We start from the raw sequence: 25,901 nt of genomic DNA on the forward strand, positions 1-25,901 counted from the left end.
TTTCTTTCCCTGGCTCTGCTCTCTGCGGCCCCTGGCGCCATCCCTGGGAGGCTGGAGTGTAAGAGTGTGTGTATGTGTGTGTGTGTGTGTGTGTGTGCGCGCACGTGCTGTTGAGGCTGCCCTCCAGCACTATCTGGGAAGACAGTGAGGGGAACACATTGCTCCTAACCCACTGCCCTCCTCTGCGGGCTCCTAGGAGAAAAATGCCGAGTTCCTTGAGGCGGGGAGGGAGGCGGAGGGGCAAGCTGCCAGCAGACTCACTTATTTGGCAAAATCTCTGGTTGACGGGGCGACGCTTTGCTTTTTCCAAAGGTCAGGCTGTTCTCCTCGGGGTGGTGAGGGTGGGGGTGCATGTGACTTTGCTGGCAGAGCGGCGGGAAGGGGAGGCCGAGTGCTCAATGAGGGATTGTGTCGCGGCCCAGGGGTCTGTTCCAGGAAGCCTGCTGTGCCCAAGCTTCCCAGGGCGGAAGCAGCACCCTGGTCCTCAAGGAACACAGGATGCCCCCCAAAAGGGAAGTGAGCAGAGGGCACACCTGGCTGGGCAGCCTCGGGCTGAACCCCTCAGTCCCTCCCAGCAAACACACAGACAAAGTTGAGGGTGCCTGATCTTCAGCTGTTTCCACGTCTTACTATCGTGAATAAAACGCTGCATGAACACGGGGGGGTGAAGACACCTCTCCTGCCTTTTGCAACAACACAACAACAGGTCAAGGTCATTACGCTAAGTGAAGTAAGTCAGACAGACACAAATACTGTAGGTTCCCATTTATACGTAGAGCCTAAAAAAGTCAAACAAAGAAATCGAGAGTGGGATGGTGGCTGCCAGGGGCTGGGGGTGGGGGACCTGGGGAGAGGTTGGTCACAGGGTGCAAACTTCCAGCTGTAAGATGGGTAAGTTCTGGGGATCTAATGTAGAGCGTGGCAGCTATAATTACCTGTACTGTATTATACACCTGAAAGTAGATAAGAGAGATCTTAAAAGTTATCACCACACACACAAAAAGGTAATTAGGGGAGGAGATGCGTGTGTTGGCTAAGCCTGGTGTGGTGATCACTTCGTACTGTGTGTGTGTAGCAGATCACCGAGTTGTGCACTGTAAACTGACTCATGTGATGGGTCAGTAATATCTTAGTAAAACCGGGGCTGGAGGGGAGAAACCTGATCTTTCCCCGGCCCCTTCCATGGGCCTCAGCCCAGTGTGAGACAGAAGGATGGGTTCAGATCATCTGGGAGGTGTCTGTCGTGCGGGCCCGCTGGGAGGGAGGCTCCTGGCTGAAGAGGGCCTCTCCCCAGGGCAACTGGCTGCTCTCTGAAGGGCCTGCCTCGCTCCTGCTTTGCGTTCAGCTTTTGAAGACTCATTTGAAGACTCACATCCCGGCCCTGCCACTTAGGAACCGGAGAACACAGCTTTATTTCTCTGCACCTCGGATTTCTAACCTGTCAGCTAAAGATAATACCGACTTCGTGGATTAGCTGCGAGAATCACGGGAGATGCCTGGAAAGCACTTAGCTCTCCATCAAGCACATGGCAGATGCTATTACAGCGAATTCCAAGAGCTGGAAGGAGGCAGGGTTATCAGAGGGAGAGGCGCGGCCCATTCTGTGCCAGACTGGGGAGTTCTTTCCCTGAGTCCGTCACTCATTCGCTGTGTGAGCCTGAGTGAGCAGGGTGTTCCTGTGAACACACAGGAGAAGGGGTCCTCCAGGCCCTCCTCAGGGCACTGAGGTGGCAGGTCAGGGTCCCTGTAGCTCTCTGCCCCACGGGGGGTGCTCTGGAGAGAAGGCAGGTGTCCCACCCAGAGCTTCAAAATTCTAGATTCCAAACACAGACTCCGGACACAGACTCCAGAGCCATCCGTTTACAGGTTCATTCACCTTGCAGGAACCCCTCACCCATCAGCCCTGGAGACCAAAGCAGCAGGTGAGTGAGCGAGGGGAAGCGGCCGAAGAGGAATGAGCCTTCATCACTTCCTCCATAACCCAGTTTCCTCTGCACCCTCTCTCCTCTCCAGGGACGTGGCCTCATCATGCTCCTTATTAGACTGTCTGCTTGGGACTGTTAATGAGAAACTATCCTTGAGCCAGCGGTGCAGATGGTCTCCATGGGAACAGTCCGCTTCAAACGCCCCTCCCGCTCCCTCCCTAAGTGCGTGCACGCGCACACACATACACATACACACACTTGGGGCCATCGGAGGGCAACAGGGCCCTTGTCCATCTTGCTTCTGGGTACAACTTCTAGTTTCTCCTGGCCTTCTCTCATCCGGAAGTGCCCACTCCACAGGGCAGCTACTGTCACTGAAGTGGGGTGTGGAGGGCGGTGCTGACAGCTGTAACTCTTCCGCAAGCTGTGCTGATTCCAGGCCCCAGGGTCTGGCCTTGGAGAGCTCAGTGGGGACCTCTCGGAGGCTGTATCACTCTCCCACCCCTCCCCAGACACCTGTCACCTGGAGAAAGCCCAAGTCAATGTTGGCGTCATGTGGGTCCTATCTATTCCTGGAAGCAGGGGACAGGGGACAGAGGTGCTGTGTCCACGGCATAGCACTGGGATGCCAAGGCATCCTGGCAGAAGTGTCACACTTGTGGCCGAGGTGGTGCACATCTAAATGCAGGGCCAAGCGATGGGCCGTGTACGAAGGCAACGGCAGAGACGGCCGGTGGAGGCACAGCTGTTAGGCCAGCATTCGAAGCCCCTTACCTTATGGTTTTGATGGCCAGATAAGGCCCCCACAGTGGGAAACAGATGACACGGATTTTACTTTTCAACTCTACCATGGGAAAGTTGAAAACAAACAGAAGAAATCAACGCCTGATTCTCCCACAGGGGCATTGTAATGGGGCTCTATGCTAACGTCTCATTTAGCCACAGCCTTTCGCAAAATAATCTCCTTCCCGACCCTCCCCAGGCCATCTGTCCTCCTCATGACTTCGGTCAAGAAGACCTGAGTATATCAGAAAGGCAAATAAGAACTGTCCACCACATTCAGCCCCTGGAAACTCCACTTCGATAGGTAAGTCAAGACTGTGGCGGGCCGTGGAGGGGAGAACTCCTGAGTGGCAAACAGGCTTCCAAACTCTGCTGCCTTCAGTCCTGCTCAGCCGGCTGCAGGCAGCCTTCAGCTCAGTCACAGCCCTGAGAGATGGCCCTGCGACTTACGGTCTCAGGTTCCAAATATGAGGCCGCCTGCATTGATTCTCTGGAGAGAAACCCAGCTCTGAATCCAGAAGCCACTGCTTCCTCTGACCCCAGCCTTCTTCGAACGGTCTTCACTCTCCCCTGACCTCTCCTCCCTTCCAGCTCCTCTGCCCCAGACCAGGAGGAAAAAAGAGGACAGAGCCAGACTCACGATCCATAGGAATCTCGATGGCCCCGCTGAGGCTGAGCAGGCAGAAGAGGAAGGCTGCGTGGACCCAGGGCGGCGGCTGCTGCCCGGCCATCCTCAGCCCTGGGCCCTGCTCCCTGCACCCCGGCCCACGTGGTCCTGCTGCGTCCAGCCGCTGTAACTGGGCCTCCCGGACAGAGCTCAGCTGCGGAAAGAAATATGACAAGTGAGTTTTTCTTGAACTCAGGGTTTGCTCTAGCCATCCTGCAGGGCCTTGAGGACCCAAGGGTCCCCCTGGTCACAGACTGATGCTCTAACACGGGGTTTCTTCACCTTGCACTGCTGACTTTTGGGACCGAATAATTCTTTGTGTGGGGAACTGTCCTGGGCTTTGCAGGATGTCAAGCAGCATCCTGGCCTCTACTCACTGGATTCCAGCAGAGCCCACTCCTGCCCCCAATCAAAAATGTCTCTAGACATTGTCAACGGTCCCCTGGAGGGCAAAAACCACCCCCAGCTGAGAACCACTATTCTAGAAGAAAGGGCAAGTCTGCATAGAACAGTCGTTAACACAAACACTGGCCCCCAGGCCAGCGCTGGAAGACACCACGCACGGAGCCAGTGAGGGATGCCCCGATCTCCCAGCCTCTCTGAACCACATGTGCTGAGCGGACCTGAGGCCGAGTGTGTTCGGGGTACAGGCACAGAGACAAGATCACAGTGATGTCCTTTGATCCTGAGAGAGGGGCAGGGTGAAGGCGGCAGCACTGGGGGGCAGACGTTTGGTGAGTGGAAACTTGGTTGTCCAAAAGACTTTTTTTTTTTTAATTGAAGTATAGTCGGTTTACAATGTTGTGTTAGTTTCTGGTGTGTAGCTTAGTGGTTCAGTTATACATATATATATACATTCCTTTTCATATTCTTTTTCATTATAAACTATTACAAGGTATTGAATATAGTTCCTTGTGCTATACAGTAGGATCTTATTTACCTATTTTATATACAGTAGTTAGTATCTGCAAATCTCAAACTCCCAATGTATCCCTCCATCCCCCTCCCCCACCAGTAACCATAAGCTTGTTCTCTATGTCCGTCAGTCTGTTTCTGTTTTGTAAGTAAGTTAATTTGTGTCATTTAAAAAAAAATTCCACATATAAGTGATATCATGTGGCATCTCTCATTCTCTATCTGGCTTACCTCATTTAGTATGACAGTCTCTAGGTCCATCCATGTTGTTGCAAATGGAATTGTTTTATTCTTTTTTATGGCTGCGTAGTATTCCACTGTATATATATACACCACAACTGCTTTATCCAATCATCTGTTGATGGACTTTTTTTTTTCTTTTTCAGTTTTATTAGGCAGAATTATTACAGTTTTATTAGGTAGAATTACTATTACATAGAATTATTACAATTATTATTAGGTAGAATATTACATATATTCGAACTGCAATATAACATGCACATACATGTTATATTGCATGTAAATACATATATACAGTATACTGCACATTTTTTTTAGTTTACATATATGTACTGATTATTGTCTCTAACAACAGATTAGAGCTTTAGCTTTTTAAATTTACATAGTTATCAAAGGAATAAAGCCAACCACAAAATAAGAATCAACAGAAAGCGGTAATCCAATCATAAAGGACAGTCAGATGTGCTTACATGTATTCAAGAAATCAATCATCTTAGTTATAAATAATTAATTCATTTGTGTCCTTATTATTATTGTTATTATTTTTTAGATTCCTCATATAAATGATATCATATGGCATTTTTCTTTCCCTGGCCTACTTCACTTAGTATGACAATCTTCAGGTCCACCCATATTGCTGCAAATGGCATTATTTTATCCTTTTTTATGGTCAAGAAGTGTTCCATTATATATATATATTTTTTTTTATATACCATATCTTCTTTATCCAGTCATTTGTTGATGGACATTTGGGTTGTTTCCATGTCTTGGCTATCGTAAACAGTGCTGCTATGAACACGGGGGTGCATGTGTCTTTTTGAATTTTATTTTTCTCCAGATATCTGCCCAGGAGTGGGATTGCTGGATCACATGGTAAGTCTATTTTCAGTTTTTTAAAGAACCTCCATACTGTCCTTATAGTGGCTGTACCAGTCTACACTCCCACCAACAGTGTAGGAGGGTCCCCTTTTCTCCACACCCTCTCCAGCATTTATGTTTATGGGCTTTTTAACAGTGGTCATTCTAACTGGTGTGAGTTGATAGCTCATTGTAGTTTTGATTTGCATTTCTCTAATAATTAGCGGTGTTGAACATGTTTTCACGTGCCTATTGGCCATTTGTATGTCTTCACTGGAGAGATGTTTATTTAGGTCTTCTGTCCATTTTTTGATTGGGTTGTTTGTTTTTTTGTTATTGAGTTATATGAACAGTTTGTATATTCTGGAAATTAAGCCCTTGTCAGTTGCATTGCTTGCAAATACCTTCTCCCATTCCATAGGTTGTCTTTTTGTTTTGTTTAGTTTCCTTTGCTGTGCAAAAGCCTGTAAGTTTAATTAGGTCCCATTTGTTTATTTTTGCTTTTATTTCTATTGCCTGGGTAGACTGCCCTAGGAGAATATTGTTGAGATTTATGTCAGAGGATGTTTGGCCTATGTTTTCTTCCAGGAGTTTTATAGTGTCTGTCTTATGTTTAAGTCTTTAAGCCATTTTGAGTTTATTTTTGTATATGGTGTGAGGGAGTGCTCTAACTTCACTGATTTACATGCTGCTGTTGTTTTTCCAATACCACTTGCTGAAGAGGCCTTTTTCTTCATTGTATGTTCTTGCCTCCTTTGTCAAAGATTAATTGACTGTAGATGTGTGGGTTTGTTTCTGGACTCTCTATTCTGTTCCATTGATCCGTATGTCTGTTTTTGTGCCAATACCATGCTTTTTTGACTACTGCAGCTCTGTAGTACTGTCTGAAGTCTGGGAGGGTTGTTCCTCCAGCTTCGTTCCTTCTCTTTAGTATTGCTTTGGCAATTCTGGGTCTATGTGATTCCATATAAATTAATTTCTCAAATGCTAATATAAATACACCATTCTCCTAGTCAAACACACTTGCTCACTGCTGCCCAAAAGTTGAAGCCAAAGTTCATGCCCTGTGTGATACAGTCCCATCTGCAAGGTCATTTCTTATCACCCTCCTCCTCCCATTCTGTGTTCCTGCCAACACAGGTCTTCTACCAGGTCTCAGTGCATAATGCTCTACTGTGCTGACTGACTTCTGCACAGATTAACTTCTGTCTAGAACACTCTTTGAATCTGCCCTCTCTCATTAGGGTATGCCAAGTGTGACTTATATACCTCCTTATCTGTGCTCCTGAACATCATTCAAGCCCCCCTATTATAGCATTTGTCACTTTGTATTCACTCCAAAAGCCACTCATCTGTACCCCCTATAAAAGGGGAGGTACTGTAAGGGAAGGTGACTTTTCCCTTGTTTATTCCTAGACTCTAACACAGTGCCTAAAACAGCAGGCACTCAAAACTATGTGACTGATGGGTAAAAAATGAGCAAATGAATGACTGAACTTAACCACTTGGATCACATGCTCTAAGCCTGTTTCCCCACAAAACCACCAGGCGGCGCAGGAGAGCACATGCTTTGGACCTGGGCAGCAGAATACTGTGAAGGCTACCACTCAGGGGAGAAAAAACTTCCCTCCATATATAGGCACCCTGGCCAGGGGGTCATCCAGCTGTAAGAGAGCTCAGAAAGGAGAAAATGTCTCCAGGGGGAGCCATCTGGCTGGAAGGCTTCACAGGAGTCTTTGGTTCTTCCTCCTAACGCTCTACGATGATCCTTACACTGTCTCAAAAAGAGTCCGCTAATGCCTCTCCACGGCTACTACATCTCCAAAGACCAGACTCAGGCTAGCCGACTGAAACCTTAGCACCAAGGGAACCAGCACCAGGGGGAGGCTCGGTATTCCTTCCAGGAGGACAGCGGGATGGCTCCAGTCTTGGCTCCATGGCCGCCATGTTTTGTTCAGGAGCTGCCAAGTGGTGGGAAAGAGGATATCTTCTTCTGGGAATCTTGATGGAAACAGGAAGCCAGAAGCTATTCATTAACTAGAAACACACTGGCAAGACGAAAGCCCACTTACTTGGAGTATCTTTAAATTTAAAAACACAGCAGGAAAAGAACAGAGAAATAATCACATTTAGCTGTTTGACAATTCTCTCTCCGTCTTCTGGAATCCAATTTTTCCAATAAAATCTTAAAAGAGGAGGATAATCTAAAGATTATTTAGCTTCCTGCAATCCCCTTACTTCTCCGATGAGGAAACAAGAGCCCAGAAAAGGGAAGTGATATGATCAAAGTCACCGACCTGGTTAGTGGCAAAGCTAGGAATAGAACCCAGGTCTCCTGACTCCTAGCCCAGGGTTTTTCCACCCATTTCCCCTGTCTTTCAATATGCACGACAGTTCCCAAGTAAAATTGCTATTAAAAAAAAAGAAATGTATAGTTTGCTAGTACCTCAAAAAATGAAACACAGAATTACCATATGACCTCGTATTTCTGTTCTAAGGTATATGCCCCAAAGAATTAAAAACAGGGACTCAAACAAGCACACATACACACATGTTCACAGCAGCATCATTCACAATAGCCAAGAGGTGACACCACCAGCCCAAACGTCCATGAATGGATGAATGAATAAACAAGTCGCATGCAGGTTATCACTAGGGGTGGAGAGGTACACCACCCAGCGGGCTGGGGAGGGGAGATGGAGTGGTCAGGGCTCTTCAAGGGGAATGTCACCTAACTGCGGGGCATCCCGTGGAGGAATAAGGACACCATCATATCCTGCGAGAGGGGAGATCAAGGCTGCAGAAGAAGGGACGGTGACGACTATCTTGGAAAGTTGGAAAAGGGTGTGGAATTTTTCTGTTTAGCACCACAGGGCACAAGAAGAATCAAATGGAAGGACCTGCTGGAAAGGCAGATGCTGCTCTGAGATGCAAGGAAGAATAATCTAATAAATACAGCCGTTCTATAATACCATTTATCAAAATGAAGCACACCACCCGTACATGCTACCACTGTGATGTGTTTGAATGTTCCTTTTATATCAAATCAAACGTGCAAGAGGTGAAATATAAAATACACTGGGGGGTCACTCTACTGCAGGGGGAGAGACTGAAGGAAAGAAGGAAAATAAATAAAACCAGAAGAGAAATGTGGCATGGACTGATGGTGTCCTATGAACAGGAAAATATGTTTAATTCAATTCTTGTGTATCTGAGGTCCCTGCTTAACCCACTATGTGAAAAGAGAAGCCAAAAAAAAAAAAAAAAAAAAAAAGAAAAGAAAAAAAAAAGAAAGAAAGAAAGAAAGAAAAGAAGAGACAAAAGAGAGAGAATAGAGTCACCCAAATATGAAGTGTTCTGCATATAAGCACTGAACTCACTGTTTTCCATAAAGAATGCAAATGGCATTTGCTGAGCTGTGTTGCTCACAATGTGCCCCTGCAGGAAGGAAACTGGATGCTTATCAGAATCACACAGGCACCATGTAAATACACAGATCCCTGGACCCTCAAACTCCCAGGTAGGGGCCAAACCAGGCCTGTAGATTAAAAAAAAAAATTTTTTTTAATTCAAATGCCCTTACAATCTCTGTTATCTCACATGGGGATGCTTCATACACTTAGACAACCTCCCTGAACTCAAGGCCTTTAAATTTGCAAGCCTTGTGGGAGATTCAAATTCAAAATACCTAAGGTGGGACCCAGGAAAGCATATGTGAGTTGAATGATGATCAGCCACTGGTGGGGACAGCTGGACACAACGATCTCGCTTGGTCAAGTTCGAGAGCATTGGCTGTGCAGCAAGACCTTGGATTTGAAGCTGCTCCCCGCTTACAAGGTGGGGATCAGGGGCAAGTACTAAACCTTCGGAGCTTTGTATTTTCTATCTGCAAAATGCAGATAACAGTAGCGCCTATTCCAAAGGGCTGCTGTTATGACTGAATACCCAATATACCTATATTAAGCACTTAGCGAAGCACAGGGCACAAGCTTAAGAGATGTCAGCTGCTGCCACTGAGTGGGCTTTGAACGCTCAGCTACCTCCAGGACCCCACCAGCAACAGCCCCGAGGAGCAATACTAATTATACATCCACAGTCACAGTCTGCTTTTCTATTTTCCCTTTTATCTGGGTCCTGGTTGGCTTTCTTTCCCCAGATTGGGGGGCCCCTGGTGTTGATTCCACAAGCTGTCCCCGGCAGACGGATGAGAGGCCCGCAGCTCCTGCAAGCTGTTGCCGTCGGGAGCTCTCCGCACTCCCGCAGCCCCGTCCCGGGCAGGCTGCACCGGTGGTCACAACACATCGGAAGTGACGGGGAGGAAAGACTGGCGGTGCTGAGACACGGCTCAGCTGGCAGCGCCTCGGCCCCTGCAACAGAACCCACCCTGGACCTCCGGGCAGCAGTCAGCTGGCCATTCACTCACTTCCAGGCCTGGTGGCAGGCGCTGGTCTAGGGAATACACAGAGATCAGACAGGAAGCTTCCCTGCTCTCACAGAGCTCACGGTCCCGCAGGGAAGACAGGAAATAAACATCGAACAACAACAACAGTAAATCAGGCAGCAGTCAGTGCAATGGAGAAAACACAATCCGACCTGCACGCAAGGTTTATGGCAGCTTTACCCATAACTGCAAAAACCTGGAAGCAACCAAGCTGTCCTTCGGTAGGTGAACAGATAAATAAACTGCTCCACTCGGACAATGGGATATTATCTAGCACTAAAAAGAAACGGCTATCAAGCCATGAAAAGACATGGAGGGAACCTAAATGCATATTACTAAGTGAAAGAAGCCAATCTGAAAATGCTGCGGATGGTGTGATTCCAACTATGGAACATTCTGGAAAAGGCAAAACTATGGAGACAGCAAAAAGATGAGGGCTTGAGGGGAGGGAGCGGTAAACAGGTGGTGCACAGAGGATTTTTAGGGCAGTGAAACTACTCTGTAAGATGCTGTGACGGTGGATACATGTCACTGAAATTTGTCAAAACTCACAGAATGTACAATAGCAGGGGTGGAACCTTCTGTAGACTGTGGACTTTGGGGGATAATGACATGTCCACGTAGGTTCGTCAGTTGTAACTAATGTGCCACTCTGGTGGGAATGACGATGATGGGGTGGCTGTGCCTGGGTGGGGCAGCAGGCATATGGGAAACCTCTGTACCTTGCACTCAATTTTGCTATGAATCTAAAAGTGCTCTAAAAAAAATTCTATTAAAAAAAAAAAAAGAAGAAGCCGCCACACAATAGGGTGATGAGATAAAGGAAAGTGAATGGTCAAAGAAGGCCTCTGTGAAAAAGTGACAACTGACCAAGATCTAAATGGTAAGGAGCTAACCTTGTAAAGATGCATCAGAGAAACATTCTAGGCAGGGAGAACGAACTGCCTGTGCAAAGTCCCTGTGGCAGGAAGCAGATGGGGACATGCACGGAACTGGAAGAAGCCAGTGTAGCTGGAGCTTGAAGGGCACATGGGGAAGAATGGAACAAGTCACGGTCGGAGAGGGAGACAAGGGTATACTCAGGGAGGGCTGAGAAGGCCAAAGTAAGGAGTTAAATTATATCCTAAGCATGGCAGGTAGCTACTGCAGGGTTCTAAGAGGTGCACTGACTGGATGAGATCTGTTTGTAAAGGCCATTCTGGCTACTCTGTGGAGGGCAGAATGGAGATGGACAACAGTGGAGGCAGAGAGACCCTGCCAGAGGTGCTGCCCCTCAGCTTCCAAAACCCAGAAACTGCCCCACCATTTCAATGAAATCACCCAATGTAACCAGCCTCATGGCCATCCTGGGATTTCACAGCAAGTATTCCAGGTGGTGAGGGTATAGCTGAAAGATTTCTTAAGAATCTTTGAGAGCTGGGTTTTTACACTGGGTCCAGAGGAGCTGGGTGGGTTCTTCGGACGTGCCTCAGGCCTTCTGCAAGGTGGGGTGGGGACGATGGAAGGGGCAGTGGGCTTTTTCACAGTCCTTGTTTGACAGTGGGCTCTTGCGAAAGGTTTTCTTTGAAGAAAGGATTCTGTTGGTAAAACAAAGAACTGAAAACCCTTGTGCAACAACCTGAGTTCCCCAGTGCAGAAACCCTGCGCCCAGCGCACATGGCTGCAGCAGCAGGGCGCAGGGGTGAAGCCTAGCACACCAGGCTGGCCCGCAGCAGTGCGGCGCCGACTTGAAGCCACCGGGCTTCCCGGGGCTAGCATGGCTGCGCTGAGGCCTGGGGTGCCTTCTCAGGACTCTCTGCGGTCCTCGACACCCCTTGCTCAACTCCCGTCCCATCCCCGCCAGAGCTGCTTCTGTCCTGTATGTCTCTTCGAAAGCCCTCCCTGGTCAGGCCCTTGCCTACCTGCCCAGTCTCACTGCCCCCCACTTCCACTCACCTCCAGTTCTACTGAATCATTTCTAGTTCCACCAGCAGTCCTCGCCCGCTCACCCACGCCGCTGAGAGAGGACCCCACAGAAGACAGCCACACCATCTGTAACAGCAGGAGCCTGGCCCACAGCTGCTGCAGCAGTCAGCCCAGAATGGCCGGGACTGGGGCAGGGACTGCAGGCTTCCCGATCTTCTGCCAATACTGCCTACTCAAGTCCAACCAGGGAAAGACAAACATGCTTCCCAGACCGATCAGACAGGAAGCCGCGCTTCCACTTGGCCCGCCTCCAGGAGCCCACGTCAGTCCAAGCATGCCTGAAGCCTTCCTTTTCCTTCACTATGAATTTGTCCTCTCCCTTCTCTGTCTTTGAGTCTCTGCTGAAGCAAGTGATGGTGCCTGACTCCCTTGCTAGAGCTCCCTCTGAAGAAATAGCCCCTGCTTGTTCTCATTTGGATGCCATTTGTTTATTTTCACACTAACTTTACTTAAATCACTTTCTTTTCCCTAGTCTGCCTCTTCTGCTCTTTCTTCAACTTTTTGTTATCTTCCAGCTTCAGGGCAGGTGACTCCTCCTCTGGGAAGCCTTCCTTGGTTTCCCTGGAACAGTCTATCTCCCCAAGGCTGGATGAGGACTTCACCCTCTGCGCTCTCAGAGAATTCTGGGACATACTCACTGCAAAGAATGCAAGGTCCTGGCGTGGACTGCTCTCTCCCCAGCTACACAATGGGTTCCCGGAGGCTGGGGACAGTGTCTTATTCAACTTGCACAATTTCAAGCACACAGAGAACTTAGCGGGCCTTTGCTGGATGTTTATCCAGCATCCTTGCTATCCTTCTCCCATCCACTGTACCTGAGTTCACCAGCTAGGACTGCTGTTACAAAGTACCGTAGACTGGAAATTTATCTTCTCGCAGTTGTGGAAGCTGGCAGTCCGAGATCAAGGTGTCAGCAGGGCTGGTTTATCCCGAGGTCTCTCTTGTTGGCTTATAAATGGCTGCCTTCTTACAGTGTCCTTACATGGCCTTTCCTCTGTGCGAACGCACCCCTGGTGTTTCTTCCTCTTACAAGGACACCAGGCCTGTTGGATTAGGACCCACCCTAATGACACTACTTAACATTAATTACTTCTTTAAAGGGCTTATGTCCAAATGCAGTCACACTGTGGGTAGACCTTCAACATATGAATTGGGGGTGGGGGGCACAATTCAGTCCATAATATCCATAGCGAATTCATCTCTATCTCTTTCTCAGAGTGATCCTACGCCAGTTCCAGGCTTGGGCTCTGCTGAGTATTAAAAAGTGAGCATTCCCTACCTCTCATCACTGCAGTTGGTTTAGGAACGACTCATCCAGCCAGAGGCAGTGGGCTTCATGGAGATGTCTCTGAAAGCTCTGGGAGAGACCAGTCTCCCCCTCTCTTCTAAAGACACCCAGTGAGGAACCCCCAAGAGGCAGAGGGTGGAGCTTCAGGCAGTGGGAGCAGGGGGGCCTCCGAGCGTAATGTGAGGACAATCCAATACTGTCGAAGGCAGAGAGAAGACACAGGAAGACCTGATCCTTCCTGTCCCTGTTTGAGTCACTGATCGAACACTTCCTGAAGCAAGCCCTACTTGTGGAGTTTTAAATTCCATGTATGTTTACACGAAAAATTCCCTCGAGTTTTTAAGGCAGTTGGAGTTGAGTTTTCTATCACTTGCAACTGACAGGACTATCAGAATCAGAAATGCCCCTAGAACGTTGGTTGGACACACACGCTTTCCGTTACCTCCACCTTCTGTACTAAAGAAGCATCTCTCCCTCCTCCTGTCTGCCTGCCTCTGCCTGGACCCAGCCCCGACCCTGTAGGGACGCGGACCAGTAACTGTCTGCTCTCTCCTGCATTCCCAAACTGGCTCCCTGCCTCCCCAGAGAGAGAGCTTCAAGCTTCTCTCATAATGAAACCAAAAGATCATTCTCTGTATCCCACAGCTGCCCTGTATATACCTACCTGATTTTTTTTTCCTTTCATTTCTTAAGGAAGTTTGTTTTGTTTTGTTTTTTAAATAAACGGTCAATGGCTTTTGCCTTTGTTTATTTAGCTCCCATCCAACAAGTATTTCAGGCCACACTGTGCTGCATTTCCATCTTTGCTGTTGTTAGGCAAAATAAAATTTTGGTTTATTGCTGGACAACATTGTTTCACACATACGTCAAACAGGCCAAAAAAAAGGAACTCTCCTCCTCTCCTCTCGGGACCTTCCACTGGCCTCCTGACGGCCATGCCCAGTGTTCCAGTCTTTACCTCGCCCGAACTCCTGGAGGCATTAACCGTCAACTACCCCATCCATCCCTCCCAACACCCTTTCGTCCTTAGCCTCTGAAACACCAGTTTGGAGCCTTGTTTCCTCTCTGGCCCTACTAACCTCTGTGGCGACACCGATCACACTGCTGGATCCTCTTCTTCTGCGTGATGTTCTCAGTGTCTCCATCAGAGTCCTGACCCTCCATTTCTATTCCCTGTCTTTGTTCGTGGTACCCAGCTAAGTCATCAGAGCCAGACACCCGGAATCACCCTTAAATCTCACCTCTTCTCACACCTCACACTCAGGCACCAAAGCCCTTGGACTGCCTCCTTCCGAGTGTCTCTCATTCTCCTCCCTTCTGCACGTTCCCACCTGCTTACGTCTGATACACACCATGTCTCATGACGTTTGCAATAACCTACCAATCGGCCTGCTTCCAATCCGTTCTCTGTGTTGCCGTTACAGTGATATTTCTAAACCCCCACCTGAACATAGCAGTGCTCTGATGAAACCTTTCCATATCTCTGCATCAATGTGTAAGATCAAATCCAACGCCTGTGTAAGACACTTGCAGATCAGGTTCCTGGAGGCCTTTCCAACCCCATCCAAACCCTGAATGCTTCCTAACCGAATGCCGTGCCATTTTCTAAGCATGCCACACCGTTTACAACCTCTACACTGTACAAGTGCCATCCCCTGTGCCTGAAAAGGCATTCCCTCCTTGCCACGTGATTAATTCCTACTCAGCCTTCAAGATCCCGCTGCTCAGACATCTTCTGCTTGAGGAAGAATTCCTTGTGCTTCCCCTGTGCCCCCCAGCCCCCAGCAGAGCTGAGTCCATCTCCACTGTAGCTTAAACCTGCGTCTCTGGGACACTGAGCACACTGGCAAACTATGTGGTTAAACCAAGGGTTGGAGACCTTTCCTGTAACAGTCCAGACAGTAAATATTGTAGGCTTTGTGAGACAGGCAGTCTCTGTCACAACTGCTGAACTTCACCACAGTGCGAGGGCTGCTGGAGACAATAAGTGAGCGGATGGGCGTGGCTATGTGCCAATAAAGCTTTATTTACAAAATAGGCAGTGGGCTGGAACTGGCCCGAGGGCTGTAGGTTGGTCATCACTGGCTGCAGCGTTCTCCCCTCTCTGTGGATGCCTGAGGCTCAGACCATACCCTGCTCATTTTTGTGTCCTCACTGCCTGGCAGGGGCCCAGGGAGAGAATATTTATGGAAAGAAAGATCCAAGTAAAGGTCTCAGTCCTGCCACTTACCTTTTGTAAATTACTTGCTTGCCAAGCCTTTTTTAAAGTCTCAAAAATGGAAATAAATATTCCTGCTCTGCCTGCCACAGATGATGGCTGTGAGGATCCAATGGAAAATGCAGAGGCACCAGAAGCAGAGTACAAACGTGAGCCATTTCACCATTCAAGTGACTCCACCGTGCACAGACCTTTATCAGGAAAACCTAAGTCCAAGAGAGGGCCTGTGGTCTGCCGGTCCTGCTGCCCTGGGGCGTGGCCACACTCTGCCCTACAGCATCCGCACGCTCTGGGAGCAGAGCCCGGGGTGAGGCTTCTCAACCCTGCCTCCTCCCCGTCCCTCCATTAGCCTTCGCCCAGAGTCCGGATTCTACAGGTGCCCCTGGGCTGGTGTGAGAAAGAAGGTGCACGTGACAGATGGCTTGATGGCTTCCACAGCCTCCCTAAGATTTGGGTACAGTTTCCGGGTTAGAAGCAACAGGGTTAGAATCTGATGACTGACTGGTAGCGGATGGTGAGAGGAAGGATGGCATCAGGTTTCTAGGTGGGGAAACTGGATTAGGATGATGCTAATAACCGGCATCAAGAATAAAGAAACAGAGAGGGTACAGCTCAGTGGTAGAGAACACGCCTACCATGCATGAGGTCCTGGGTTCAACCCCCAGTACCTCCACTAAAATAAATAGACAAATTAAATGAATTACATCCCCATTTTGGAAAAAAAGAAAGAAAGAAAGAATGAAAAAACGAGAAAAGTCTGGAAGGGGTTGGGGCTCAAGGCGATCATGAGCTTGGAACCAAATGTGTAGTCTGAAATGCCTGGAGCTGTAAACAAAACAGCTCTGTGGGTATCCGAGGCCGTGCTCCTGAACTGCCACCTAGAGACAGATATGCACACCAACAGGTTACTGCTATGGGGCCACGTGCCAGCAGTCAGCTCCTAGAATAAACTAATGAGATGACTAGAACAGCACTACAAGAACCAACCAAGAAATACACTCAGATACACTCACATCACTGCCAGAGGATATGGTGAGGGAACACAGTGATAGTAAAAGCCCAACAGAGTCAGCACACAACTCAGCCATTCAGCATCCGATGACAAAAACCAAACACGCCAGCAGGGTTCATTACCATAGCTGCCCGGAAGCAACCTGTTCAGAAATCAGACAGAGGAGCTGAAACAAAAAGAGACACACGAACATAAGGAGTGGGGAAGGGCCACGTGAGATGTGAAAAGAGCCCAGAAGCATCTCACACTGGGCGGGGGTGGGGTGGGGTGGGGTGGGGGGCGCTGCCTGCCAGAGGCAGGCAGACGCTCTGAGCTGGAACTCGGGACTCGGATGTAAGGAATTTCTCAAGCAGTTTGTTCCCAGGACAGATAAGGAACACTTGCAAATGATTTATACATAAATAACATCAGAGTGGCTCAGGTTACCACGATAATCATCACATTCTCACTCACTTTCCGTTTTCTTTCTTGAAGATCAGAGAAAGAGCCAGTGTGTGTCCTGCCTGTGGCTGTCTTCAATCTTGTCTATTTTGGTAGAAAAAGTAGTCAAGGAGCTGGCCTAAGAGCCAAAAGCCCCTGTGATCTGGCTCCCACAGCACCTGCACACGGGCTCCAGCCCAGCCCCAGCCTCGGACTTCTCCCGAAACAAGGCAGGTGCTTTCTGCCCCTCTGGCCATCTTTGCTCCTGCTCTGCATAGGCTGGAAGTGCCATCCCCTTGTCTCTCTACCGTGCAAATTCCCTTCTTTGCCAAGGCCCTCAGTGGCAACCCCTCCCCGACGCTGACCCTGCCTTCCCCGCAGAAAGGAGGCTGCGATTCCTGCTGCGCTCCCCAGCATGCTCTGTTCCAGTGGCCATGTCCTCCTGCCCGTGGGATCAGTTGTCCCCACATCCATCTCCTGCAGCAGACTCTGAGCTTCTTGAGGTCAGAGTCCACGGTGTGTTTCCCTCTGCAGTAAGACGGTACGATACATTTTCACAGGGTGAGTGAACAGCCATCTTACGAGATGTCCTAAGATCGTCCTAAGAGAGACGCATCCTCAATGAGTAAGTACAATATAGTATAAACCCTTGGTTAAGTCATATAGGATAAAATCGTTGTTACAGTATAAGCCTGAGTAATGCAAATAACAACAATAACCTAATAATAATAATATCTGTTAAGCATCCTCTGAAGTGGACCCTGTCCCCGCTCAGCAGACACACTCATCTCCTTTACTCCTGAAATCCTCCCGACTCCCTGTCAGGGCTTCTGACTGATCTCAGTCAGAGCTACCTTATTTTCTCCATCCCACAGACAGACCCTCAGAATCCAGGGATTCAGCTGCTCCAGAAGAGCCCCAAAAGGGCCGTCACCTCCATTCCCAGCCTCCCCATCCCCTCATCCTGCAGGCTTCGCCTTAGCTGCCCTGGTTCTGAGGTCACCTTCAGCGGAGGGACTGCCCTGGGTGCCGCGGACGACCCTGCTCCCCGCTTTCCCCCCTGCCTCCGGTCCCCACCTCCCTTCCATCTCTCCTGCCATGGAAGGAACGACGCAACAGATGGTGACCTGAGCCCGCTCACTCCCTCCACTCACAGGCACCCGAAGGCCAGGCAGGTTTCCTAGGAAACCCAGGATGCCCCCTATTGATGATCATCAGCCTGTCCCGAAGAAACAGAGCGCCAGGCAGGGAGGAGGAAGACAGAGGGCTCTCTGAGAAGCCGCAGGAGGAGCTCCCTGCCTTCCTCTTCGGAGAACCCCGCCGAAGCAGGACATCTCACCCACCTCCTCTTCTCCTCCTGTGAAATGACCGCAATCTTAGCATCTTTGCAAAGTCTGTCTGCCCGCACAATCCTCCCACCACCCCCTTTCAGGGCTGTAACTACACCAAACCCTCTGGGGCCCAAGGACCTGACAGTCTAAGAAAGCACTCACCAGCCTGCTTCCAGACCTCCCTCTCCCCATGCCCGGGAGGGGAGACCCCGCTTCCTCCCTTGCGGGGTTGGACCAGTTGTCTTCCAGGATTTTCCAATAGCCTAGGACACCTTGTATATGGGATTCAAGCCCCTCTCCCCCTCCTCCCTTCTCAGGGTTGGAGGGGGGTGGTCTCCATCTGCTGTGTTTCATGCTTGGCTCCCTTGCATTGTCAGGGGGAGAGATCTGGGAGGAGTGAGGAGCTGTGTGTTTAACCATTGACAGCGATCCGCTCCGTGGAGGTGACAGGGGCACCAGCAGGCCCGCCCCTCCTCTCCCTGCCTCGGCTAAGTTCACAGAGGCCACGGGGTCTCAGCAGGAGTAGGGGGTGGGGGGACAACGTATCAGGTGGCCCTGATTCCCACCTGGGGAGCAGGTGGAGGGGGACACCTGGGTTTAGGATTAAGGATTTGGCTGAAAACAGCTGTTTCCCACTCAACATCCAGAACTAATCTATAGGTTGAAACCTGAACCAGTTGGCTATTTATTAAGTTGGGCAGAGGGGGAGGGAGGGTGGGGACAGGAAGGAAGAAAGGGGGAAGGGACCTTTCCCTCAAGGGGCCCACCATGAATATCTAGTGAATTTCTCATGTTCACAACAGGCTCTCTGGGGCACAAAGCACTTGCCAGGCACTCTGGTGCTCATAAGCCTCCAGGCAGCCAGGCCCCACACGAAGGCTGCAACCACCAGGAACGTGCCCCCTTCTAGGGTGGGAGCTACCTGCACCTCGCTGCCGGGGCGTGGCTGGTGGGGTCACTAAGACACGGAGCTTGGCCATGGAGACCTGCTGCCTTCTGCTTCTTCGCTGTGTGGTGTGGGTCTACCACAAATCTTTTAACCACTTGCTTGTAGTGGACCTTTAGATTTTTTTTCTTTATTTTTCCCCCGTCACAGCAGTGCTGCAATGAACATCCCTGTACATACAGCCTGGTACATGGAGGAAGAGGGGTTGCTGTTTCATCCTGCCTCTTTGACCCCAGCCCTGGACAGCCTGTCACACAGGGTGGCAGTTGCTGGGCACACTGGGAGGAGCATCGCTGCTGCTACAACCCGGCCAGCTGTCTGAGGTTCTTTGGGGCTGCGCATTTTCTCATTATTATTGTTGCTGATTCGCTCATCCTCTGAGAGAGGCAGGACTAGCAAACATACATAGAATGGAAAAGACTCTCAAATGTAGTCTGAGCAGCTGCTCTGACATGCTGCGCAGGGGCTGCCTTCAATGAGGTTTGTGGATATCTGTGAATTTCATTATTCCAGCTCCACTCACTGGACCTACTTGGAGTTAACTGAGCTCTGACCAGTCCCCTTATTAGCAGATAAAGCAGATTGTAAAGGAAACAGAAGTTAACATGCAGGCTATGCAGACAGCCTCCACCTTGGAGCCACCAGCTAAAGATACAGGAAACAACCTTCCCTCGGGCTGGGGAGGAATTCTGCCACCTCCAGGGAGGAGAAGAGGATCCCCACCTCTCTACAACTCAAGAACCAGCTTCTCACTCATCTCCCTGTCTTCTAACCTCAGGGAGAAAGTTTCACAGCAATTCAACACACATCTTCTTCACAGCTGGAGAGAGAGGAGCGAGGACTGTGAAGCAACCCACCCCTCTCCAAGTGGGGAAGAAGATGCCTGGGGTAGCAGAGCCCGCTCCCCTGGCCTGTTGGAAAAGGGAAGTGGCTCAGCGGAAGACTAGAGGAGGAAGGACTCCTACTCCTATGTGACATAATCCACTGTCCCCAAGGGTGCAGCCCAAGATTTGAGGAGGGTAAGAAGGAGGGACCTGGGTGGGAGAGAAGACAGAGACTGAAGGCAGAAGACCTCAAAGGGAGGCTTGGATTTAGTAGGAAAAGACCTCAGGTTCTTCAAAAGGTGAAACAGAACTACCATATGATCCAGCAATTCCACTCTTGGTTATATAACCAAAAAGAACTGAAAACATATGTCCACAAGAAAACCTGTACATGAATGTTTCCAGCAGTATAACTGATGAGAGCCAAAAAGTGGAAACAACCCAAATGTTCATCAACTGATGATAGAGAAATAAAATGTGGTATATCTATAAATAATGGAATATTATTCAGCCATAAAAAGGAACCAAGTATGGACACATGCTACAACACAGATGAACCCTGAAAACATCCTGCTAAGTAAAAGAAGCCAGAAACAAAAAACTATATGTCATACGATTCCATTTGTATGAAATTTCTGGAATAGGCAAATCTATACAGGTAGAAAATAGATTAATGATTGCCTAGGGCCAGGAGAAGACAAGGACTGGTGGGGAAGAGGAGTGACTGATAATGGGTATGGGTTTGTTTTTTTGTGGAAGGAGAAGGTAATGAAAATGTTCTAAAGTTAATTGTGGTGATGGGGATCCAACTCTGAATATATTCAAAATCATTGAGCTATATACTTTATTTGGGTGAACTGTACAGTATGTGAATTATATCTCAATAAAGCTGTTACTTAAAATATTAGTGAGAAGGAGGGTGGGTATAGCTCTGTGGTAGAGCACGTGCTTAGCATGCATGAGGTCCTGGGTTCAATCCCCAGTACTTCCATTGGAAAAAAACAAAAATTACAACAACAGAAAATATTAGTTAGAAAAAAGAATTAACTTCGTAAGGACTCAGAAGACATTGTTAGAAAACTGTGATACTTCAAAAAGGGAAATGAATGATTAAATTTATAAATGCAGTTTCAAATGTCCCAAGGAATTTAACTAAGTTTACTGATGGAATCAAACAAATGATTGTTAATGTTTATGAGAGTTGTGATGAGAACTGTTAAATTTGTCAGTTGAAATGAAAAGCTTAAGAAAAAAATTAGGCTTTGGGATTCATAACTCTAATATATTGAATATTCATTAAAAAAAAAAAAAAGACCTAGAGCCAAGTTCCTGTATGTCACCCAAAACAAGTGACAGTAGGTCTAGTCGCTACTTCCACAATAAACTGCAAAATGCTGTACACAGGGAATGATGCAGAAAGAACAGCCTGGAACCAGTCTCTCTCGGCAGCTTTCCTAAAAGGTGACATCTGTGCAACCCCCAGCTAACTTCCTTCCAAACCCCAGCTTCCTCATTCTAGTCACTGACCAATGCGTTCCCAGGCTCCCTGAGTCCAGGCCACCGTCCATCTGAGGACCTACCATCTGGACCCATCTGCTCACGACATCACTCATGTTAAGCTGCTTTCTCCACCCTCTATTTGTGGGATTCCAAGCCCCGTTTCAACAGACCAGGGGTCTAAAGCCATATGAAAACCACAGGATGAGCTCAAGCAGAAAGAAAAAGGGGGTGGTGGGGGGCGGTGGTGGGGCAAGTCTACTGGAGAAGCTTGGGGTGGAGGAAAGAGACATGACCTCCAGCCCCTTAACCAGACTCTGAGCTTCCTGAGGGTGAGCGGCAGTGTCTTCTTTCCTTTTCTTGTGCTCTTCACAGAAGTGAGCACCAGCTCAGAGCAGAACAGGAAAGGAACAAGAAAACCATGCAGAGCCGGAGACACACACCAGACATGGATTCTGAGACGCGGCCTCAAGAGGAAGTAACGTAGCATAATCTGTCTGGCACACGGAAGGGGCGTGGACTTGGAGCCACACACTTGAGCGTCAGTCCCATCTTAGGCATTTACCTCTGCGTGGTCTTCAGCAACTTGTTTTCTCTCTCTCAGAGCCCCAGTTTTCTAGTCTTTGGGTGGGATAAGACACTTGTTTATTACAAGGGTATTGTGATGATTATTAATCAAATAAATTAATTCATATTAAATGAATTCATGGGCTAATGTATATGGATAGCATCTCATTCAAGGCCTGGCCCAAATGTGGCTTTCAAAAACTATTGGTCCTTTCTCCTTCCCCTCAAGTTATGGCTGATACACCGCTTTGCTAAGTGCCTTTGAACAAGCTGGACTTCGGAACCTACAGATCTACTTTGTAGGCCTTCAAAATACACAGTGCCTGTGCAAATAACCATATGTTAGCTCTGCAGCCAAGGAGTTATTCATTCTTAGAGCCAACATACGGTTATCTACACAGGAGTTAGCTACTGTGGACCAGAGAGAAGCGGGGGCTCCTGCAAGATTCCAGCCCAGCCAAAGCAGCTCTGGGCTCCCCTCTCTCCTGCCTCTATCCTGGCTTCCTTAACCAAAGCACTTCTCACTCCTGGAAACTGCCCACCCCTCCACCCTCTCTTCTACCCCTGTTCATGCCAGCTTCTTCCCATGACCTTGACATCAGTTGCATCTGGCTGGAGTCAGCCCCAGGGGAGCCAGGTCAGTTCTTCTGAGGTGACTTCCATCCTGCTGTTCATATTGGTCTAGCTGTTGGTGTTCCAAGGATAGCACACCCCAGTTACGTTTTTAAGACTCCTGTCTGATGTGATAAGGAGGCGCAGGGAGGAAGGGACTAAGACAGCAGGAGGGAGCGCATCTGTTCCTCCTCTCTCTCCACCCTCTGCATTTACATCCAATACAGACATCCGTCTGGATCCAACTGCCATCCTGGCAGGCTCCTACAGGCTGGAGGAGAAGGGAAAATATGAGAGCCTGGAGGAGGGGGCGGGGCGCATGGAACAGACAGGGAAGATCGCTTCCCGCATTATAAGATGCACCATTTGTCTAGAAGTCTGGTGCAAAATGCTGGCAGCTATGATGCCTATACCGAAGACGCTGTTGGCTCCAGCGGTGGGAGGCTCCAAGAATGAATAATAAACTCCTTGGCTACAGAGTAAAGTATGGGTATTTGCACAGGCACCCTGAGTGCTGCCTCAGGGGCCCAGAACCGGTCATGGGGCCGGGAGTGGGGAGGCAAAACAGTTCCTAATGCAGCTCCACGGCCCTTCCCCGGTCAGCTGCCTGTGGTATGTCCTGAGCCCACGTTGGCCACAGCGGCCTGTTGCAATGGTTTTGGAGAGAGAAGGCCCAGCTTCTCACCAACAGGCAGAGGGGCTGAGGAGTGTGAAAGCAATAAATCAAATGGCTCCATTTGAGAAACTGAAAGCCTGGGGAAGCTGGATGGTTCCTCTGCCTGGTGTCAGAGGGCAGGTGTCTGCTCTGAGTGCCCGGTGAGAACCGGGAGCTGGAGCACTGCAGGGAGGAGGGGGACGATGAGTCTGAGTGCAGGAAGGTGTCTCACACTGGGGCTGCAGGAGGAGGAGGGAGGGAGGGGTGTGCTGGGGAGGGAGCAGATGCCTGGGGCAGCTCCAGATGGCAGTGGCCCAGAACAAAAGGAGAAGAGCTGGAGGGAAGGAGGACAGAGCAACAGAGGACTTGCTCCTATGAGGCTTCCAGAATGGAGAGACAAAATCAGATTCCTACCTGGAACTGGCAGGAAGCTCTCTTAAAAACAGCTATGCAGCCCCAAAGCACCCAGAAAACCCAAACGGTCAACTGTGCAGGTCCCAGAACTGGCCTGCTAGAATTCGAATTCACATGCTGACACTTGCTCACTACTGGGGCTCTGAGCACATTCCTTCATCTCTCTATATTTCTGTCACCAGTAAAATGTAGGTAATAATGCGCCCTATTTCCTAGGGTTGCTGTGAGGAGGACTGAACAGGAAATGCAAAGCCCTGCGCCCAGGGAGTTCTCCAGTGCTAATTATAGTAACAAGGACTGTTACCACCCTCTCAAGAACCTAAAGCAGCCATCCTCCTCTCAGAACTTACTGTTCGTTCCCTCAGTAGCTATAGGTGGGCACTCTTGTTTTCTTTTTTCTTTTTTTCAAGTTTCTCTGTGTGTCTGAAAGTCTTCTGACCCTTTGACCCTTCTTGATGTGTGGGTGCCTCGGCAAGGAAAATGGCCCATGATTCGGGACATCTGAGTTCTAGTGTGAGTTCTGTTGCTCATTCATTCTGTGGTCCTCAGAGAAATAACTCCTTGAGCCTCAGTTTATTCATCAATCAAATGGGAATGGTGACACCAGCCTGGCTCACATCACAGAACTGTCTTGAATGCCAAAGGACACAACTAATATAAAGGAACGCAGTATAAAAATAAAAGCTCTGAACCAATGTTAGGGCTTGCAGATTAAATCTGAAGTGCCCAGAGGTGCCAGCTAGAAGAGGTTTGCTCTGCATCGGGCAGGATGCAGCAGGGCGTGACTCCAGCTCCAGCCAGATGTGCAGCTGGCAGCGATGCTGCTATCATCAGTGAAGCGACCCTTAGGCAGGGATCTGCTTAGGTGACCCACAGTGTGCGTGCCCAGGGAGGAGTATGGAGGGGTCTAAGCAGGACACAGAGATAGAAAGTAGGGAGGGGACATGAAAAAGTGCCAAGAGAGGGGACACAGTGACACAAAGCTGGACGAACTCCCGATTCTGTCACAAACCTGGGGATCTGTTCCCATGCTGTTATACATAGATTTACATGCCTTTTACAATAAGCTGGATACTACTTTTGCAATCAGATGCCTCCCGCCATCATGTACCCCCACCACTGTCACTATGTTCAAGTTCAATACTTAACAAAAATAATCAGGTAGAAACGCCCTGTGGTCAGATGGATTTACCAAGTGTTCCCCGAAACCCGACACTGGTCTATGGCAAGTTGTAGACCTAAAGGAACCCACATAGAAACTACCTTCATAATACAAGTATGTCTGAGCTGCTGCGGATATGACAAGTAATACCTTTCATTTACTGAACACTTACTATAAACCTGTTATATGCCGGGCAGTGCAGGGCTCTTTATATTTTTTTTTTTATTTGTAATTTTTAAAACAACTTTATTGTGGTATTTTATATGTTTAATCTTTAGTTGTATCTTTACAACAAGAAGTTCATTATTCCCATTGTATAAACCAGGAAAATCAGGCTCAGAGTGGTTTGAAACTTTCCTAAGGTCACAAAGCAAGTAGAGCTAGATTTTGTCCAGTTCCAAAAGCCTTGTCATCAGCATATTCTGTTCTAACTTTCAACTCCCTCCCTGCCTGCATCCTCCCAGCCCGAAGCTCCTGCTCTTTCTGGGAGAACAAAAGACGTCTGGAAAGGGAGCTGGAGCAATAAAGCAGAGATGCCCAAACTCAGGAAAAGGGAAACCTTTCTCTGTTCAGGCCTCCGGCTCAGAAGCCTCTGGGCTGCTAGCTTGTTGATTCAATGCCAATTACTCCTTGGTTACAACTGTAGCCCTTGCTTCCTGCATGTCCTCCCCTGCCACCTCTGCCTTAAGACTAAAACAGGAGTTGCTGGGAATAGCAGGAAATTCTAACCAGTAACAGAACAATGTAGACCCTGGACACAGGGTGTGGCTTCAGGGATGTGTTTCAGCTGCTTACTGTGCCCTGGACAGCTGCCCATCTGCCAAGGCCCAATGCCCTGCCCAGAGGAGCGGTTCTCGGACTGCCCCCCATATGCTGGGGCTGTCACTCAGGAGGCTCCCAGGTGTGCAGGCCAGGCTAAGAGGGAATGCGGGCCACAAACACAGCTGTCTCCCAATTTTTTAACTGCAGTGGACAGTTGGGACAATGACAGGGCTAATGCCGGCTCACAGCATCGGCTGGAGAAAAAGGAGCAAGTGTCTCCCCAGTGCCAGCCTCCTTGCAAAGGAGAGCCTTGAGTTCTGGCTTTGTGGCTGACTCCGAGGAGAAGGAAGGAGATGTCCCCTCGGAAGACCCAAGGGCCTGGCAAAGAAACTTGTCTCA

The 25,901-nt window shown here is 49.0% G+C and overlaps 1 protein-coding gene across 5 annotated transcripts in view; it reads right to left on the reverse strand.

Moving 5' to 3' along the window:
• Nucleotides 1-25,901, reverse strand: part of NFASC (neurofascin) — a 175,470-nt gene that overhangs the window by 69,328 nt on the left and 80,241 nt on the right. For all 5 annotated transcript variants that reach the window (XM_074351986.1, XM_074351984.1, XM_074351982.1 and 2 more), the window contains exon 3: nucleotides 3,349-3,529. In XM_074351986.1, the coding sequence (XP_074208087.1) occupies nucleotides 3,349-3,529 (181 nt within the window). The remainder of the gene's footprint in view (nucleotides 1-3,348; nucleotides 3,530-25,901) is intronic.

This window comes from Camelus bactrianus, chromosome 23 (assembly GCF_048773025.1).
Source record: "Camelus bactrianus isolate YW-2024 breed Bactrian camel chromosome 23, ASM4877302v1, whole genome shotgun sequence".
NCBI lineage: Eukaryota > Metazoa > Chordata > Mammalia > Artiodactyla > Camelidae > Camelus > Camelus bactrianus.